This window comes from Odocoileus virginianus, unplaced genomic scaffold (genome assembly GCF_023699985.2).
Source record: "Odocoileus virginianus isolate 20LAN1187 ecotype Illinois unplaced genomic scaffold, Ovbor_1.2 Unplaced_Scaffold_8, whole genome shotgun sequence".
Taxonomy (NCBI): Eukaryota; Metazoa; Chordata; class Mammalia; order Artiodactyla; family Cervidae; genus Odocoileus; species Odocoileus virginianus.
The window spans coordinates 2,620,192-2,638,987 of NW_027224270.1; the positions used below are offsets into that span (position 1 = coordinate 2,620,192).

At 41.4% G+C, this 18,796-nt stretch overlaps 1 protein-coding gene and 1 long non-coding RNA gene across 5 annotated transcripts in view; one reads left to right on the forward strand and one right to left on the reverse strand.

Moving 5' to 3' along the window:
• CAMK4 (calcium/calmodulin dependent protein kinase IV) overlaps positions 1-5,530 on the forward strand; it is a 234,397-nt gene extending 228,867 nt beyond the window's left edge. For all 4 annotated transcript variants that reach the window (XM_020889513.2, XM_070462694.1, XM_070462695.1 and 1 more), the window contains 2 exons: positions 3,463-3,615; positions 4,976-5,530. In XM_020889513.2, the coding sequence (XP_020745172.2) occupies positions 3,463-3,615; positions 4,976-5,386 (564 nt within the window). In that variant the 3' untranslated portion in view covers positions 5,387-5,530. The remainder of the gene's footprint in view (positions 1-3,462; positions 3,616-4,975) is intronic.
• Positions 5,531-8,167: 2,637 nt separating this feature from the next.
• On the reverse strand, positions 8,168-14,346 carry LOC110134829 (uncharacterized). The gene is made up of 2 exons (XR_002313178.2): positions 12,565-14,346; positions 8,168-9,288 (listed from the first exon to the last, which is right to left on the reverse strand). It is a non-coding gene; the product is annotated as an uncharacterized lncRNA (long non-coding RNA).
• Positions 14,347-18,796: the final 4,450 nt, after the last annotated feature.

Sequence of the window (18,796 nt, forward strand, 5' to 3'; positions counted from 1 at the left end):
AGGTCTTTGGAAGAATTAAGGGATGTGATACATACTAAGTAGCCATGAGTGATGGTTACTCACTCAATGATAATCCCATTAGTTAGCCCCCTTCTGTTTCTTTTTATCTCTGATAAAAAGTTAAATAGATAAGAGGGTTAGCTGTGGTGTTCATTCAGCTATACCTCCTGTTGGTTAAAGCATTTACATGACTTCAGAACTAAAGGAGTCTTTGAGCCCCTAAATAAAATACTTATTAGCAAAACCTGCATCTGTTCTGTCGTGGTGCATAGGGAGCTGGTCTGCAAGCAGAGCTGTAGGACAATGGCGCATCTTTGGGTCTGAATCCTGATGAGGTCACTGAGTCTCTCTGATCTTCAACAAGTTTCTTAAAAACTCAGTGCATCAGTGTCTCCAAATGTAAAGATGAATGATGACATATAAATTTTTGGTGTAGATTGGCTTTCCATAAATTCTTTGTATTTTCAAATAGAAGAGAATGGTGATGATAGGGAAGAGGAAACAGATGATTACAAAATGAGCGTGAAGTATCTAATTGTCAAGGATGTTTTAAGGATTAGGTAACACTCATATGAAATTATTAGTGTATGTATCCAACGATGACAGCTCTGACCACCATCAAATCTGTTACTGCTGTGCATTCTTCTTCCTAATTATTCTTCAGCTCCCTCCACCTCCTCGCTGACTTTAAGCCAAACAGTCTCAAGATTGTTCCCTTTTCAGATGCAGTGTATCTATCCCACATACATTTCTTTGCAAATGCTGCAAAACAGAAAGTGAAAGGAGACCAGATATTCATTCTTCATTTGACTAGCTTCCTAATTTTGTTAGCCTGTGTTCAGTTTTTGGATTTTTGAGTTAGAAAAGATCTTATGCCTTAAGTCATCCAAAGTCCCTCATTTTACTCACCAGCAGACTGAAACTCAGAAAGCTTGTCTATCTTGAAGGCACTGTGGTGTCATGGCCACAGGACAAATTCTAAGACAAGACAAACCCTAGTATGAGTATAGCCCCCACCAGTTACATGAGGTTTTACGTTCCACGAATCACTAAATCTTTGAGCTTCCTTCCATCCCTCACTCATGAATTGGAGCTAAAGTTACTAATTGATAAGGATATGGATAGGATTTCATTTTTTTTTTAAAAAATGTTGCATGCCTGTAAGAATGTATTTACAAGGAAATTAGGGTGGAAATTAGGTCGTGTAAGAAGAGGGCCCAGGAGGGTCCATAGTCACTAAGTAGGGGTGGGAGGGTGTCTGAGGTCAGACACATGTGGGTCTTTGAGGTCACAGAAGTAGAGGCTTTGAACAAGTTAGCACTTAAGCATGCCTCCTGACTTCAGGTAGTCTCTGCCTCATCCCAGGTCACCCCTCTGAGCCCAGGGCTCAGAGGATTATTTTGGTTGTTGAACTCCCTGGCAATTCATTGTCTGCTCATGCTCACCATCAGGGGTAAACCTCCTAGAATGGGCTACAATTCATTTGAATTCAGTCCTTTTTAAACAAACCATATCCCCAAACCACTGACACCTTTTCTTTGATTCTAAGTAGGCTTTTACCCCAGCTCTTGGCATAGTCCTTCAAGTATCCTCAACATATATAAGAGGCTTATGAAAGCTTCCTGATGGGAAGATCAAATTGCCAACATCTGCTGGATCATCAAAAAACAAGAGAGTTCCAAAAAAAACATCTATTTCTGCTTTATTGACTATACCAAAGCCTTTGACTGTGTGGATCACATAAACTGTGGAAAATTCTGAAAGAGATGGGAATACCAGACCACTTGACCTGCCTCTTGAGAAATCTGTATACAGGTCAGGAAGCAACAGTTAGAACTGGACGTGGAACAACAGACTGGTTCCAAATAGGAAAAGGAGTACATCAAGGCTGTATATTGTCACCCTGCTTATTTAACTTATATGCAGAGTACATCATGAGAAACACTGGGCTGGATGAAGCACAAGCTGGAATCAAGATTGCTGGGAGAAATATCAATAACCTCAGATATTTGATAGATGATAGATGATACCACCCTTATGGCAGAAAGTGAAGAACTAAAGAGCCTCTTGATGAAAGTGAAAGAGGAGAGTGAAAAAATTTGTTTAAAGCTGAACAACAAGTTAGCACTTAAGCATGCCTCCTGACTTCAGGTAGTCTCTGCCTCATCCCAGGTCACCCCTCTGAGCCCAGGGCTCAGAGGATTATTTTGGTTGTTGAACTCCCTGGCAATTCATTGTCTGCTCATGCTCACCATCAGGGGTAAACCTCCCAGAATGATCATGGCATCTGGTCCCATCACTTCATGGCAAATAGATGGGGAAACAGTGGCTGACTTTATTTTTTGGGGCTCCAAAATCACTGCAGATGGTGACTGCAACCATGAAATTAAAAGACGCTTACTCCTTGGAAGAAAAGTTATGACCAACCTAGACAGCATATTAAAAAGCAGAGACATTACTTTGCCAACAAATGTCCGTCTAGTCAAGGTTATGGTTTTTCCAGTGGTCATGTATGGATGTGAGAGTTGGACTATAAAGAAAGCTGAGCACTGAAGAATTGATGCTTTTGAACTGTGGTGTTGGAGAAGACTCTTGAGAGTCCCTTGGACTGTGAGGAGATCCATCCAGTCCATCCTAAAGATCAGTCCTGAATATTCATTGGAAGGACTGATGCTGAAGCTGAAACTCCAATACTTTGGCCACTTGATGCGAAGAGCCAACTCATTGGAAAAGACCCTGATGCTGGGAAAGATTGAAGGCGGGAGGAGAAGGGGACGACAGAAGATGAGATGGTTGGATGGCATCACCCACTCAGTGGACATGAGTTTGAGTAAACTTGGTGATGGACAGGGAGGCCTGGCCTGCTGCAGTCCACGGGGTCGCAGAGTCAGACAAGACTGAACGACTGAACTGAACTGATCCTCAAGGGCTTAGAGAATACTATGAACTCCATGATAGGATTGCGGTGTGATCATAAAGGCTGTGACCCTGCCCCCTCTTGTTTGCCCTTCTATCCCCACAGAAGGAATGACGGCTACATGAATGATCCATCTCCCCTGAGATGTAGTTTAAGTTCTGAATTCTAAGTAATATGAAGTTGCAACCTAGAATTATCCAGATGCTGGTTCCCACTCAACGTACGTGCAGTTCACAGGCAAGGCAAGCCTTGTTTCTCTGATCTGTGGGCAACTGTCTGCCAGTCTGGGCTCTCGGTTCACACACACCACTCTCTTTTCAGACTCCTCAGCTACTGCTGCCTGACGCCATCCCCACAGTGACCCCTGGGGGCTTAAAAAGGTTGTTTAATGTATATTTAGTGCACTGCCAAGGAGATAGGATAATAACATATATTTAGTGTATTGCCAAGAAAATTAAATAAGACCTAGAAGTTCACAGCTGAGGGGCAAGCCCAGGTAACCATGAAAATCTCCCTAAGAAGTCAATGGTTCTTTATCATTTCAGGTCAGAAAATTAATTGTACTGGATCCTAAGAAAAGGCTGACTACCTTTCAAGCTCTCCAGCACCCATGGGTCACAGGTAAAGCAGCCAATTTTGTACACATGGATACGGCTCAAAAGAAGCTCCAAGAATTCAATGCCCGGCGCAAGCTCAAGGTTAGATGGCATTTATTTTGTTTTATTTTTTAAAAAATATTCTCTCATATCTTGCTAATCAAAGATAATTCTGCTATTGTCTGTCTAATACTGTTATTTGTCTGCTGTGGTACCTGGGAAAATGCTGCTTTGAAATCCCAACAGTGATGATATAAAGCCAACCACAGTTCTGTTATCCTCTTGTAAGAATTCAGTGTGGGTTTTATTTTTCTGTTTGGGGAATTTTGGGGGAGGAAATGGCACTAGGCAGCTTTTGAGACTCTTAGTGAAGCACTGAGTCCTACCACTGACCATCAGGGAGTTCCCAGGATTTATTGTCAATAAAGGGAAATGTGTGGGATGTTGAGATTCACTCACCAAATAATACATTGTCATTGCTTCCCATTTAATTAAGGCTGAACTGCTTGAAAATGTTGTTCAGGAAACTAATATTTATTAAGAGAGTTGTCTTCTTTCTGATATGCAAAAATTGGGAAACAATTTTTTCCAACTATATTTTATAATATAGGCAAATTATACTTGATAAAAATTAAAATAATTCAATTGATAGGAAAATTATCCATCAAATTGTAGCTCTTTTTATAGAACATATATGGAATAGAGATGAAGTGTTTTTCTCCTACATAGTAGTATTTAGGACTAGCTATACATATAGGAGGGCTTCCCTGATAGCTCAGTTGGTAAAGAATCCACCTGCAATGTGGGAGACCTGGGTTTGATCCCTGGGTTGGGAAGATCCCCTGGAGAAGGGAAAGGCTACCCACTCCAGTATTCTGGCCTGAAGAATTCCCTGGACTGTGTAGTCCATGGGGTCCCAAAGACTCAGACAGGACTGAGTGACTTTCACTGAGATTGATACATATAGGAAATCTCAGAGGACAGCTGGGGATGAAAAATAGTGTTCTATTCAGTAGTCGCTTACAGGTTGATACAAACTAAATAAACCTGAAGGGTTCATGATCAAATTAATTTGAAATGCCCTAGATTAAATACCCTTGACTTAACCCAGAATTTCTGAAACAAATTTGACTGTGGAACTCTCATATCTTAATAGTACCTATCAACATCCATGGAACTCATGTCGCACACTTTGGGAAACACAACTAAAATTTTTGAGTATTGGCAATCCGTGGGAAAGTGCATTTATTTAGGCTTTCATCCAGATGACTAAATACACTAATCTGAGATTAAACAGATTTTGCTGTTCATTCTTCAAAGAAGTTTTCATTAGACAATCTTGGAATCATACACTTTCCAAGACTAAATAGTAACAGAATAACACTCCCTAAACGCAAACTTGAGATCAAGCTCTGATTTGGGATTTTCAGTGGAAGTAGCACTGACCTCTCTGTCTCCCCAGGCGGCGGTCAAGGCCGTGGTGGCCTCCTCCAGGCTCGGCAGCGCCAGCAGCAGCCACAGCAGTGTCCAGGAGGGCCGGGCTAGCCGGGAGCCGTCTCCACCTCAGGCCGGCGACGAGGGCGTCCCGGGGGGCGAGGGGCCCCCGGCGGCAGCTGAGGGGGCCGGGGCGGAGCTACCGGAGGTGCAGGCGGGGGAGGAGGTCAGCGGTGATGATGGAGACCCGGCGGCCCCCAGGATGGAGCCCGCGGCGTGGGAGGAGGAGATGGAGGGGGCCGGCCTGGAGACGGAGGGGCGCCCGGCCGGGGAGACGCGGGTGACCGCTGGAGCTGCGGCAGCCCCTGGAGGACCAGAGGAGGACCCTGCCCTGGAGGTCGGAGCTCAGCAGGGTGACGCGGTCCTGCCAGAGGACTAGTGGCTTTCTTCCTATGTGGGAGCCAAATCCGGGCACTTTGTGCGTTTTGTCCTTCAGCAAGGAAGGTGGAAGCATGATGTGCACTATAGTGTGATTCTGTTTCTGAGGTGAAAAAAATACATATGTATCAGTTGGTAATCCTAACTTCAATGCATGTGACTGCTTTATGAAAATATAGTGTCTCCTATGGTACGTAATGGATATCAGATACTGATGAATTAATTAAATTTGAAATTGCAAGTAAACACAACATATCAAAACATACATTTTCAGGGACCAGTAGTGCACATTTGAGGTAAATACTAACAAATTGTTTTTGCTTTGAAAACCTGGCTATCCTCCACCCTTTGGATTTCTTCAGAAGGTAATTCCTTTGGACTGTTGCTCAGCTAATACTAGGTAGAGCTATAAGATGTATTCCCATGACATTTACAGTATCTTCAGTAATGTGTTCAAACTGTTTACAAGAAGATGGTTAGGTTATAGTTGTATCGTGCGTGCAAAAAAATTGCATATATACCACTTATAATGGTAAGAAACTGAAGCATATTTTAAGGGCTATGAAACCATATGCCCGTAAACCTTGTGTGGAGAATGCTTTTTTATCTTGTCTTTATTTATATACACCATATTACTAATAACCCAAAATGTTCTATCACAAAATTCTGCCATTTTATAGTCCTGGAAAAAAGTCTTTTACAAACTCATGCTGAGGAATTTATTCTCACCTTCACCTGCTCTCTAATAAGAAGTCCTTATGATGGACAGCACTTAGAAGTTGGAAAAAGAAACTTAGTGAAAAAAGAAAAACTGGAATTAGACTGTGAAGACTGACTTTGCCACTTCAAATAAAATTGAATTTATTCATGAGCTTGTACAGTTTTAAAAATAGGAACATTTTTATGGATAAATTCTATACTAACCAAGGTTCTAAATTTATAAAAAATCTATACGAATGGCTGGTGCAAAAATGTCTGAATAGAATGAGAGTAATATCCCATTGTAAGATCATTCATTATTTAATTCACTATAGTAAGGAAGGGGCTTCCCCAGTGGCCCAGCGGTAAAGAATCAGCCTTCGATGCAGGAGATGCGGGTTCGATCCCTGGATCAGGAAGATTCCCTGGAGGAGGAAATGGCAACCCACTCCAGTATTCTTGCCTGGAAAATCCCATGGACAGAGGAGCCTGGTGGGCTACAGTCCATGGGGTCGAGAGGGATCGGATACAATTGAGCATGCACACACATAGTAAGGAAACATTTTTGTTTATAAAAGTTCTTTTTTCCTTCAATTGATGGTTCTTTAGATATATTGCTTATGGGCTAAAGATATTTCTAAAAAGCTAGTATACTTTTTTCTCATGCTTGGAATGGAAGCACTCATAATTCACAATGTAGTTTTCAAAGTTTCCATGTTGAAAAATTTAGGGCAATGCAACTTTTCATTTAGTTTAATAAACAAAAACAAAGGGAAAAAATAAACTTTGATTTAAAATCAGACTCTTGAGAAGCTGTAACATTAGACCTAATACTTCACCATGATTTTTTTCAAAATATTTTTCTTTGGTTTTCATATAAACACTTTTTACTTATAAAAACTCACAGTTAAATTCCAAACATCTCAGATTTATCTCTAGTTTGAGCTTAAATGGACATTTTAATCAACTTAGTTATATAGCATATTTTAGTAGGTTTCCTTAATTTAAAAAATTATTTTCAGGCCAAAATTTTGGACAATAAAAATGACTATCAGATAAAAATCCTCATCAAAAAGAGAGATCTTAAATTCTTTTGGTGCTTCCTCAGAACTATTAAGTTGGAAAATTAAATTAAACCTCTGGATTCTGGGGACTGTCAGACCTTGTAGACGTTCTACTTTCCAAGTGCAGGTCTTAACTTCACTACTGTTCTCATGAGGAAAATAAAGTAGGACTTCTTGTCTTCCCTAATATAAGGGCCTGACGGGTCACTGACATGGAGGAGAAGGCCCGCAAGGCACACACATATGAGCATCTGAGAAAGAGTGCTTTTGTTTGTTTTATGTTTATTGACTAGTAGAGACTATTTATCTTCTTTACTGTCTCTTTCCTTCTTTATTCTCTCAGTTTCCGTCTTAGGTATTATAAGAGGCTGACTAGTTTTAACCTTTTAAGAATGCCTTGTTCCCTAAGCATGAAGATTTCCGTTTTAATGGCTGAGTAATATTCCACTGTGTGTGTGCCACGGCCTTCTTAGCCTTTGTGTCCTTTCCCGGGGAGACTTCCCGTGAAGTCTCTCTACATGGTTAGCTGATAGATGGCACGCGCCCCACATATTTGGAAAAGGGAAGAAGAGAGGGAAAGGAATCTCAGTGGAATAGAGCCTACAGTCAGATGAAGACACAGGGTCCCCCCAGCCCCTGTATCACCCCAGCCCTCGGGGCTGCCTGCGTGGGTCGGACCTGGGGACCGTGTTGTGTGAAGAGCGCTGCAGATCCAGGAGGCCAGCGTGCATTCAAGAATTTACCCAGTTACACCAGCGCACACACCCGCTCCCTGATGAGTGAGGGTGTGTGTAATTTCCTCTTTTTAACCTGCAGATTGCACTCTCTCAAAATCAGAGGGAGTTTTAGATTTTGATCTGAATGTTAAAAATTAAGACCTGATAATGCCTAAATGACTGAGAGTCATTTCAGTGGAAAACAAGCTTTCACAAAAATCTATCATTTCATCCAAATGATTCAACCTGAGATTTCATAGAGATGCTATTTAAATTACCATAGTTAACGTTTTTGAAAGAACAATACACATTTATATTCCCTGTTAAAATGGGATATATTATCTCTCTCAAAGAGTACTTAGCTAAATAATAGTAGGCTAATGCAGATAGAACCTTAATTTGATGAATTATTTTGTAATGTTTCCTTTATTTGATGATATAGTCACAAAGCAAAATAATCAAGGGAATTTCAGCAAACAATAAACTACATTTTGCATTTTAGAACTGACAGTTTTTATATTGCATTATTGATTTTTGTTCTCAAATAAGTTCAGATACATAGCATAAACCAGACTATTTTGCCACAGAGAAGGACGTTCTTGAATTATTTTCCCCATTAACAAAGTCTAATTGGAATCCCAGTGGTTTTTTTTTTCTCAAACCAGAAGAGCACATTTGTCCCACAAATACATAAGGTAGAAATTAGACACTGTTAGAGACGTTATTGTCTAGAAAAAGTCCCGCCTGATATGAATGATACAAGCCACATATGTAATTTTAACTTTTCTCTTAGACACATTTTTAAAAGTAAAAAAAAAAAAAAAGCTGATAAAATTAACTGTATATTTTAATATATCCAAACTATTATTCTAATATATAATCAGTATGAAGAACTAACACAATGTTTTACATGTTTTATTTTTGTATTGAGTTTTGAAAAGTGGGATGTGTTAGCGTTTCGGTGCACCACGTGCCCAGCAGCCACCTGCGAGCAGCGGCTGCTGGTCGGGAAGAGCGCCGGGCCAGGGCACTGTGAGAGCGCAGGGACTCGCGAGTGTCCGCGCGTGGGTCTGAGCTGCCTCCGTTTCCCACACTGGGCAGTTGGCAGGAGGCCGAAAAGAAAATGTCTCAGAAATGTCACAGACTTAAGTGAGCACAGTCTCTGTTGGCCACGTCTGTTCCATCAGGTGCTTCAGAGGAGGCGTGTCTCCCAGCGTGACTTCAGAGAGCAGTGCTTTCCTGCGCGTCCGCTGGCCACAGCTCCTCTCATCCCTCTTTGGGCCCCGGAATCTGGACCGCAGGCCAGAGTCTCGGACAGCCACGAATCCAGTCATGTTCTCACAAACCAAAATCTACGGTGGGCGAACAGGTTTCCTCATTCAAGAAGGGCTGCACATAGAACCTCAGTGGGATTTTGCAGGCTTCTGAAACACAGATTTACATGATAAAGACTGATGAAGATGACATCATCCCCGCTATCCCTAAAATGAGACTATGACCATCGGCTGACATTTTTTAGATTTCTTTAGAAGGATTTAATCAACACTGCCATTACACATGGATTCAAAAGACTTTTGGAATTTTCTTAAATATTGCTATGTTACAATAATCCTCAAGGTTCTATAGCCACTTTTAGTGGCAGATGTTAAAAGGAACAGTTTGCCTTTTACTGTGACCTCAATTACATAGTATTTTAACCATATTTTGTAATTTAGAATGTTTAGCAATCCCTATTTTTCTGGTTTCACATACAGGGTAACTGCTTTTGGATTGCCCATAGGCTAAAGATTTAAAAAAAGTAATTTTGTTTTTGTTTCATAATTCAGTTATTTCACAGAAGCATCTGGTTGCATTTCAAATTGCAAAATAAAAGAAGTAAATGTCAAAAAGACAAAAGATAAAATCAGTAAAGCATTCTGTTTTAGGATTGTCTTTGCAAAGCAAATACAAAAAGTCAAAAAAGTGAATAAGCATTAGGTTTTCCCTGATGAGGCTGACTCCACATGAATTGACATAAGTATACTAAGCAGAGTCAATTGCATGATTACAATGCCGTTATGTAATTTACTTGTCGTTGCAGAGTATTCAGTCTGGTTACCAAGGTCTACTTTAGCTGGTGCAGAATTTCCAGACGTTTACTTGTATAATAGGATTTGTAATATCCTTGTAATTGCTTCCTGTTTGGTCACATTCAAATTTCCTCAGTGTTGATCACTGACATGTTTCTGATCAGGATCATTGCTAACATTTTGAGTGTTTATTGGTTAAAAATTGCTTACTGGTTAGAACTTCAGCATTTTTTAAAACATTTGTGCACATATAATCTCAATATTGGTGTTGTAATACTCATAACCACATGATAAGCAGAAATGTAGCCAATAATTTTCTACAACTTTTTTTGTTCAAAGTTCTTCTCTTCTTCCCCTGGCACAACTCAGGGTGAGTTTCTGGCTTCTTGACAAATAGAAAACGAACCTAAAATATCACTGGAGTGATATCAGCTATCCACCCATGTTAACCTAGTTCAGCATTTCTTCTTTCTGTATCCAGATCTTTTAAAGGCCAGTTTTTGTCATTATTACTTTCAAATACCATCTGAGATCAGATAATATAGTCTCAGCTCATAAAGCCCATCCATTTATATACTTATCTTGGAGAGCAATAACAAACTTGACTAATTTTTGTTTGCTTGTTGAAAATTCTAATTTTCACACACTCTGTGGTGTGCTCTAAAAGGTTTGATTGCATGATTTTAACTTCAAGATCCAGTGTTTTCCTTGTCACCTGACCCAGAGGTCCACCTAGGACAAGACAGAAGTGTTGCCATGAGAACAGACCATCTGAGTCCTTGGCAGGAACAAGCATTGCTCTAGCAAAGACTCCGGGCATCTGACTTGATTGAGCTCAAATGAGCCAAATGGGAGAAAGCCTCTTCCAGTGATATGGCTTGAATGTTGGTACAGTGCCATAGTCTGTAATGGACAATGGAATCTCACCAATCATCTGCTCTTCTCAAGACTTGGTTTGCTACCACTTGTCCCAGATCAATGTTTTGTTCCATCCCTATGGCCATCAAGCTGCCTTTCAAAACTAAATCTTCTAAAATCCTAGAAAGTATCCCAGACTGGCTGAAGGAATGTGGAGCCCTTGGTGGCCAGAATTTAGTTTGAAACTCCAAATAGCAATTCTAAGACTGCAAAATCATGTTTGTCTTCTTAAATAATTGTTTTCAGCACATTTTGAAAAATGACCTGGAATGCCCATGGACATGGAATATTTATATCTGTGTTATCTTTACTGTGATTCACTTTGTTAAAAATGGCATGCAAATCTTCATCAGATTATATAATAATATTTATTTTCCATTTAAAAATTATTTTGGGTTATGCAAATACAGTAGGGTTCATCTTTGAATTTTTGAGAGCTGTCGTTTTCCCTAAGCACTCTGACCATCAGTTGCGGATGATGAAAATTTCCTAGGTTTGTCCTTTCCTCGAACTTCGCTTGATACAGGCATGGTAGTTAAGCTGGTTTGTAATGGATACAAGTAAGAAGGACTTTAATGTGACAACTGTCACCTCATAACTGCCTCTTTTTAACTTATTTTATAGCCTATCATGCAGCTAATACATAGTAGAATGCAAATAGCATATTCATGAGTTAAGATTTTGTTTCCATTTTCTGTCAAGATTGTTATTACTTTCAAAGTTCCCAAAATGTTTATACTCATGCACCCTTTTGAGCAAACTCCAGGAGATGGTGAAGGACAGGGAAGCCTGGCATGCTCCAGTCCACAGGGTGGCAAAGAGTTGGACACGACTGAGCAACTGAACAGCATCAACCCCTAATTTCAGTAATATTTTCAAGGCCACCCAGCAAGAATCGCCAACACGCCCCTTTATTAACTAGTCAGGTCCGAACAACGTAGTAGGCTTGCATTCCATGTCTGACTGACGTCACTCCGCCATCCGAACATGTAAACATGTCCTGAATGTTTCCTGGGGGCTCCCCTGGGGCTCAGACAGTAAGAATCCGCCTGCGATGCAGGAGACCCGGGTTCAGTCCCTGGGTCAGGAAGGTCCCCTGGAGGAGGGCATGGCAGCCCACTCCAGTGTTCCTGCCTGGAGAATCCCACGGACAGAGGAGCCTGGCGGCTGCAGTCCAGAGAATCTCAGAGTTGGATCCGGCTGAGGGACGAACACCACCTGACCTGAGTTTGCTGAGTGGGGTCAGCAGACAGGTGACGGGGGGTTAACTCCTTATGTTCAGTGAAATGTGGGTCTCATGCAAAGAGGATTCTTAGGAGAAAAGTTAGAGGCCAGTACTCTTTTCTTTTTTTTTTTAAAATTTGAATGCCATCATTTTGTTATCTGTGGTCTTTGTGATACACACATAAAACTTAGATGTGCATTAAAAAAAAATAATTTCCACATAATTACACAAGGAAATAAAAATCTCCAAAGATCAGCTTTCCAAGAGTCAGGCAAACTATGGGTCATGGACCAAATATACCAGAGGCCTATTTATTTATAAATAAACTTTTATTAGAACACAACCATGCTCACTTAGTTATAGTTTGGCTGTAGCTGCTTTCACACTGCTAGGACACACTGGAGTGGTTCCCACAGAGACTGTGTGGAAAGCCTCATCTGGCCCTTTGCAGAAAACACTGATGACCCTGGTTTTTCACAGCACCCTACCTTTTTGGTAGCAGCTAGGAACAGTTTCCCGTACTCCAGACTTCTTCTTAGCATACGGTTCTTCATCCCATTTGCTTTTTAGGAAGTTAGGACAGGTCTCTTTCTGTGGAGAACAATAATTCTGTGAATAATTATTCACAGCAGTAATTTTGCTGGAAGTACGGCTTAGTAAACTTTCCCTACAGAACTAAAATTCAAAAAGGCATCATTCCTGAAAAAGTTTACAGTATGAATTGACTTGGTTATGATTCAGTATTGACCTGCTTATCTGTAGCTCAGGAAGCGGCAAACAGCTAACTTTTTACTTTACAATCCCTGTTTTTCTGAATGTCGTCATATATTTCATTTCTTCAAAAAGAGAAGGCTTTGAGCAAATGCTTTCCCTTCTTTTTCTTACTTATTTAGAAATCCAAGAGGGCCCCTTTCCTTAATCTATTTATGTCACAGAAAAACTGTTCATTTCACCTGCCTTAAGGGAAGCAGGGGCCCAGACACTGAGGATGTAGGTACCTGTGACCTTTGTGTTTGATTCTGAATATCTCTAGCCGAAAGGTTACAGAGGAGATGTTGAGTAGAAGACCTATTATCAACTTCTTATTAGGAATACCTAAAATTATATCATGACCGTAAATAACATACTGTTTTGTTTAAACTTGCAGCAATCAATATGCTGCAGCCACTGGGATACACTGTAGAACTCGGGAAAAAGAGACGAGCTGTCTGCTGGCTCCTCGCAACTGATGTGAGCAGGACGGAGCCTTTCCTGGAGTGGAGAGGGGAGGTAACCTGAGACCGGCTCCACACTCCCACCACCCGTTCTCCTCCACTGCCCAGGGTTTGAAGGCAGTTAGTCAATTAAGCTTATCATTTTTACCTCTCTCTCAATATCTGGGTCACCAGCTTCCCTTAGAAATGAACAAATCAAAGTCAATAGGTAATTTTCCTCCCAGAATAATGTTAAACACTGTGTTTAGGGAGAATCAGGCCTCCATCACAAATACACTTTAATGAAATGATTTAGTGGTTCTGAAGCTTTCTAGGAGCAGACCATGCCTGGAACCCATTTCCTCAATAAACTTTCCATGAAAAGCAATTAAGTACCATGAAAGAGTCAGAGTTGAATTAAACCCACACTCCCCTCTAGGAGTGAGCTTTGTAGTTGAAAAAGCAACTGTATCTATAACCTGTGCTCCACCCAGGCAGGCAGTGAAAGCTCCCTTTGCTTAGAATGATCAAAGAAAGCTTCCTGGGAACATCATCTAAACATGAGGAATGAGGGGAAGCTTTGTAGGCAGGGAAGAGGAAGAATATTTGGCTGAGAAATGTACCGAGTTGAGAAATGTGGTGAACAGTGCTAGGTATGAAAGGCCGAATCTGCAGGGAAGCGCTGCTCAGTGTGTGTAAGCCTAAATCATGCGCAAAGCTGAATCAGACAGGCTTCCTCTCCACTTTCTTACTCTGGGTAGATACCTGTGCAGCGTTCCCTCAGCATCTAGCCTTCTGTGATCTACATACCTGGCTGACTCGGTGCACCCCAAGCAGAACAAAAATCACCCAACACATAGAGACATTTTTGCAAGTCACCAGTTGAAACAAAGCCTCAGTCACTTAAAGCACAAACTGCATTGGCGAGGTCTCCGCTGACAAAGCGGAATAAAGGATGACAGTGGTTACTTGAGTAAATTTGGCAAAACTCCAGTACCTGAATAACTCCCTGTGACTCTACAACGTAACCTAACCACTTGCTAAAGCTTTGTCAACAGAGGCCTATGTCAAAGTTACTGCTTTTGTAGTTATTTTAACCTTTTAAATTATCTCATCTAAAAAAAAAAAAAATCTGACCTGAAAGGGCAAGTCCTGCGAGATCTGAGATAGAATTATAACTGGGAGTTTAGACTTCAAAAGATAACCTGTGCTAACCCTCAGACAACGGAATTTAAACCCCTCAGAGCTGCTTTCCCCAAACTCCAAGCTGGTCCTGTGAAGGCCTGTCTTCTCCCTCCCTCTGTTTTGCCCCTTAATACACCCTTCTGTAATTTCCTTTTTACTCATTGCAGGCAGTGTTTTACGTCCATCTTCAGGAAACTTGAAAAGGAAATAGGTAACAGTATATATACATTTAGGCATCTTGCCACTTTGCTTGTTTCAGATGACATCTGTGGTTAGTAAATGCCTTATGTTTCTCAGGGCAAATGAAGGAAGGGACAAAGGCTGACGGTCATCAGAGTGATGGAAGGGAAGCTAAGACAGACGCTGTGGGGACACAACCCCAGTGCACAGGCATTTGAGAAAGGAATACATCCTAGGAGGGTTTCCAGACTTAGGGGGCATTGTCTATATGCCTTCTCTGTTGTTTGTTTTCTTTTTTTGGGGGGGGGGGGCAGTCTGTATCACGTTACTGTTTAAAGTATTCTGGACTAAAGACCTAAGCAGCTCACAGCAGTGTGGAGGGTCAGGTGGAAGGATGGGATACCACTGTAGACAGGAATCCTACATCTGTAGGAGTTTAGACCGCAAGCCATGAGCCAAAACAGGTCCTTTGAAGGACAAAGAACAAGTGTCAAGATTTCAGTTTTCACAGCCGAGACTATCTGCCTTCCCAATTTCTGATTGAAAGTGCCGGAAGGAGAGCTGACAACATTTCATTTTTAAAACCTGTCAAAACGGTGCTATCAATCCTTAATACAAAGATCCATTACGGTGTTTTTTAGGTAAACCTGTAAGCGTGCCCTGGCCATAAGTGTAAATATAGAGAATGTCTGTAGAGAATTCATCGGAGTCCCACACGTTTGCTTTTGACCGAGCTGTGTGTGTCGTTCTCAGCGGCCGAGACGGCGGGGCGCCCGGCTCCGCAGACCCGAGAGCCCAGACTCGGCGCCCAGCCCGGGGACGCGGGGGGCGCGGCCGGCCGCCTCGCGGACTCAGGCTGGACGACGCACGCAGTGCAGCGGTTCAAATGCTCGTTGCCTGGTGCTTCCGGGAGGGTAACGGAGCGTGCGACACGAGCAAATGGATGTCGGGAGACTAACTGTCGGCATGACCTTAGCGGGGCCTGCGTTATTTTGTGTAAGCTCTCTCAGGTGTGTCAGAGCATGCCAAAAGCAGTGTGTACCTACTGCTGGGAAACGTGTCAAGCAGTTTGCATGTACAGTATGATAATAAATCATCAAAGAGCCCACCAATACTTTGTATTCTGTGGTTTGAAATGTTAGCACAATTCAAGAGTGGCGCAGTGGACATTTCCTTGTATCTGAAGTTCCTTGAGTGTTTTTCCATTCTCAGATAAAATTATACCCTGGGTTTCACAGCATTTTTAATAGTATATAATGATGTCATAAAACCATAAAGTTAAAAGAGGATCTTCGTACTCATTTAACCCAACCGGCTCAATTTATTAAAGAGAAGTAACAGCCAGAGAGAAATGACTTGTCGATGATCACAGTTAGTGGCAGAGATCTGGGCCGCCCACCTCCTAGTCCAGCATTCTCACAACTGAAAAGTCAGTTCACCAAAGTCAAGGCAGAAATTCATGTAAAAATTGATTTTAATTATAAAAAACAGAAAATACAGAAAAGTACAAAATTACCACAAGAATTCTTTCAAAGACAAGCATTGTCTTTTTTATCTAGCATTAGTTCTTACAGCCTTTATCATATTGCAACTGTTTTGTATCAACCTATATCACTATAGCACAGGCTTCCCAGGTGGCTTAGTGGTAAACAATCCACCTGCCAAGCAGGAGACCTGGGTTCCATCCCTGGCTTGGGAAGATCCCCTGGGGAAGGGAAAGGCTACCCACTCCAATATTCTTGCTGGGAAATCCCATGGACAGAGGAACCTGGCAGGCTATGGGATCACAAAAGGGTTGGACACAACTTAGTGATAAAACAACCACTACTATAGAAAGCATTTTTTGCATAATCTTCACAGACATTTGTGACAGTTGTGTAATAATCCAGTCTCAATTATTTTTTTCTCAGTAACATTACAGAAAGTTTTTCTGAGTTTGGGGAAATCTATCCTAAGGAAATAATCCTAATGTCGAATTGTCAGGCCAAATGAGACACAGTGGTCCCTTCATGATGATTCTTTCAAACCTACAGGACCTGAGAATGAAAGGGAAAAGACTTTATTTTCACTCTTAAGACACTGATTGTTAGCAACAAGAGTTGTAAAAAGATCTGAAAGTTTTTCTTGAGCTTGGCTATCCAATCAGTTAGCAAACATTTGTGTAAAATATTTGAGGGGAAGGCGTAATATTTCAGTGAGGTTCCCTCTTAGAATTGCAGCTTGCTACCTACTACTACTAGGTCCAAAATCCTCACCTAAACAATGACTTCTTAATTTAGGGAAATGCTAGAGAAAAAAACTGTCTGCAAGCCCATTTTTGACAATAAGAAACATCTTTTTTATTTCAACCTGTTTTGCACAATCTCTGGACTACTTCCTTTAATAAAAATCAGCTGCTTGTACTTAAGGTATGTGACTAAAGCAAAACCTAAGTAGGAAGGTAAAGCTCCTGGTAAAGAAAATACCATCTAAACAATGAGTAAAAAGCCCATGTGGTGTTTGTACACTACGCTTCTTCCATATTTTCTTTCAGCAGAATACTACACCCCACTAATCACCTGTCCAGCTAAGACTAGTGACATGGACCACCCTCCATCTCCAAGGACAGGTTTTCAGTTCATGTTTTCCAGCAATTTTCTGTCTCCTGGTATGGAAGTCGTCATCCATGAGGGACCCTTTGCTCCAAGAAGTGGAAACGATGTAATAGAAACAAAGATCATTCACATTGGATTCCACGTGACATAAACCATTAACAGCAACCTACTGAAGAAGCCCCATCACCTCATTACCTGAGTTAAGGATGCTGTGTAGCATCTGCCATATGGAAGGTGTCCAGTGAATGTTTCATGACAGAGTGAATGCCTACTTGGGAATTTTCATTTCTACTTTGTGTCTATCACTTTCCCATTGACGTTCAAAGGAACTTGATACAATTTCCAGAGGTGGCCCATGGAGATGCTATGACTGGCCAGAGTCATTACCAACACTCCCTCCAAGAGACTGGAAATCCTCGCCTTCCCAGCTAGGGGTAGTCACGTGACCCAGACCACTACATAGAAAAGCTACTGGAGGCTCTGGAAAAGCATTTGCTTTCCTGATAAGAGCCACATGACTAGTGCCGTGCCTTCCCCGTTCCTTCCTTACCTGATCCACATGTAATGTCCAGGGCTAGTTGGTCACTTTATCATATCTGAGGGAAAGATGCAAACTGCAGAAACACTGGCCCTGACACCCTTGAGCTGATGATAAACACTAATAATTACCCACATCCAGACCTCATTAAATGAGGAAAAAAACTCCCTGTTCGGTATTTTTTTTTTTTTTTTTTTGGCCATGCCTTGCGTCTTACTGGATCCTGGGCTTCCCTGATGGCTCAGCTGGTAAAGAATCTGCCGGCAACGCAGAAGACAATTCGATTCCTGGGCCGGGAAGATGCCCTGGAGAAGGGACAGGCTGCCCACTCCAGTATTCTTGGGCTTCCCTTGTGGCTCAGCTGGTGAAGAATCCGCCTGCAATGTGGGAGACCTGGGTTCATTCCTGGGTTGGGAAGATCCCCTGGAGAAGGGAAAGGCTATGCACTCCAGTATTCTGGCCTGGAGAATTCCATGGACTGTACAGTCCATGGGGGTCGCAGAGTCGACACAACTGAGTGGCTTTCAGTTCCTCAACCAGGGATTAAACCTGCACCCTCAGAAAGGACAGTACAGTCTAACCACTGCTAGACTGCCAGGGAATTCCTGACTCTTTGTTTAAACCACTTAATAGTCATATTTTCTACTGCATATTTTTCACAGCATTTCTAACTACTTTCTTACAATATAGATCAATAGTTCCTTTGTAGTCACTTCCAGCTTTTTTCAACTCCAAGTGAAATCATTGCAACTGCTAATCAAGTTAATACAATTATTTAAAAATGTGTACAATAAGCCTTACCTATATGTTACTGTAGTAACAGCAGAATATATCATCACCTTTGCTATATAACAGCAAATCAAAATTCAGCAGCATTGTGACTAATATTATATGACATTGGCAGGGTTAGCATGTGCATTATTAATCTTAATTTTCCAGCTGGTAGTTTTCTTTTGTAAGAATTCAAGAAGCTAAATTACATACTTTAGATTCAAATAAGGTTAAAGCAACTAAGTATCAACAATCAATA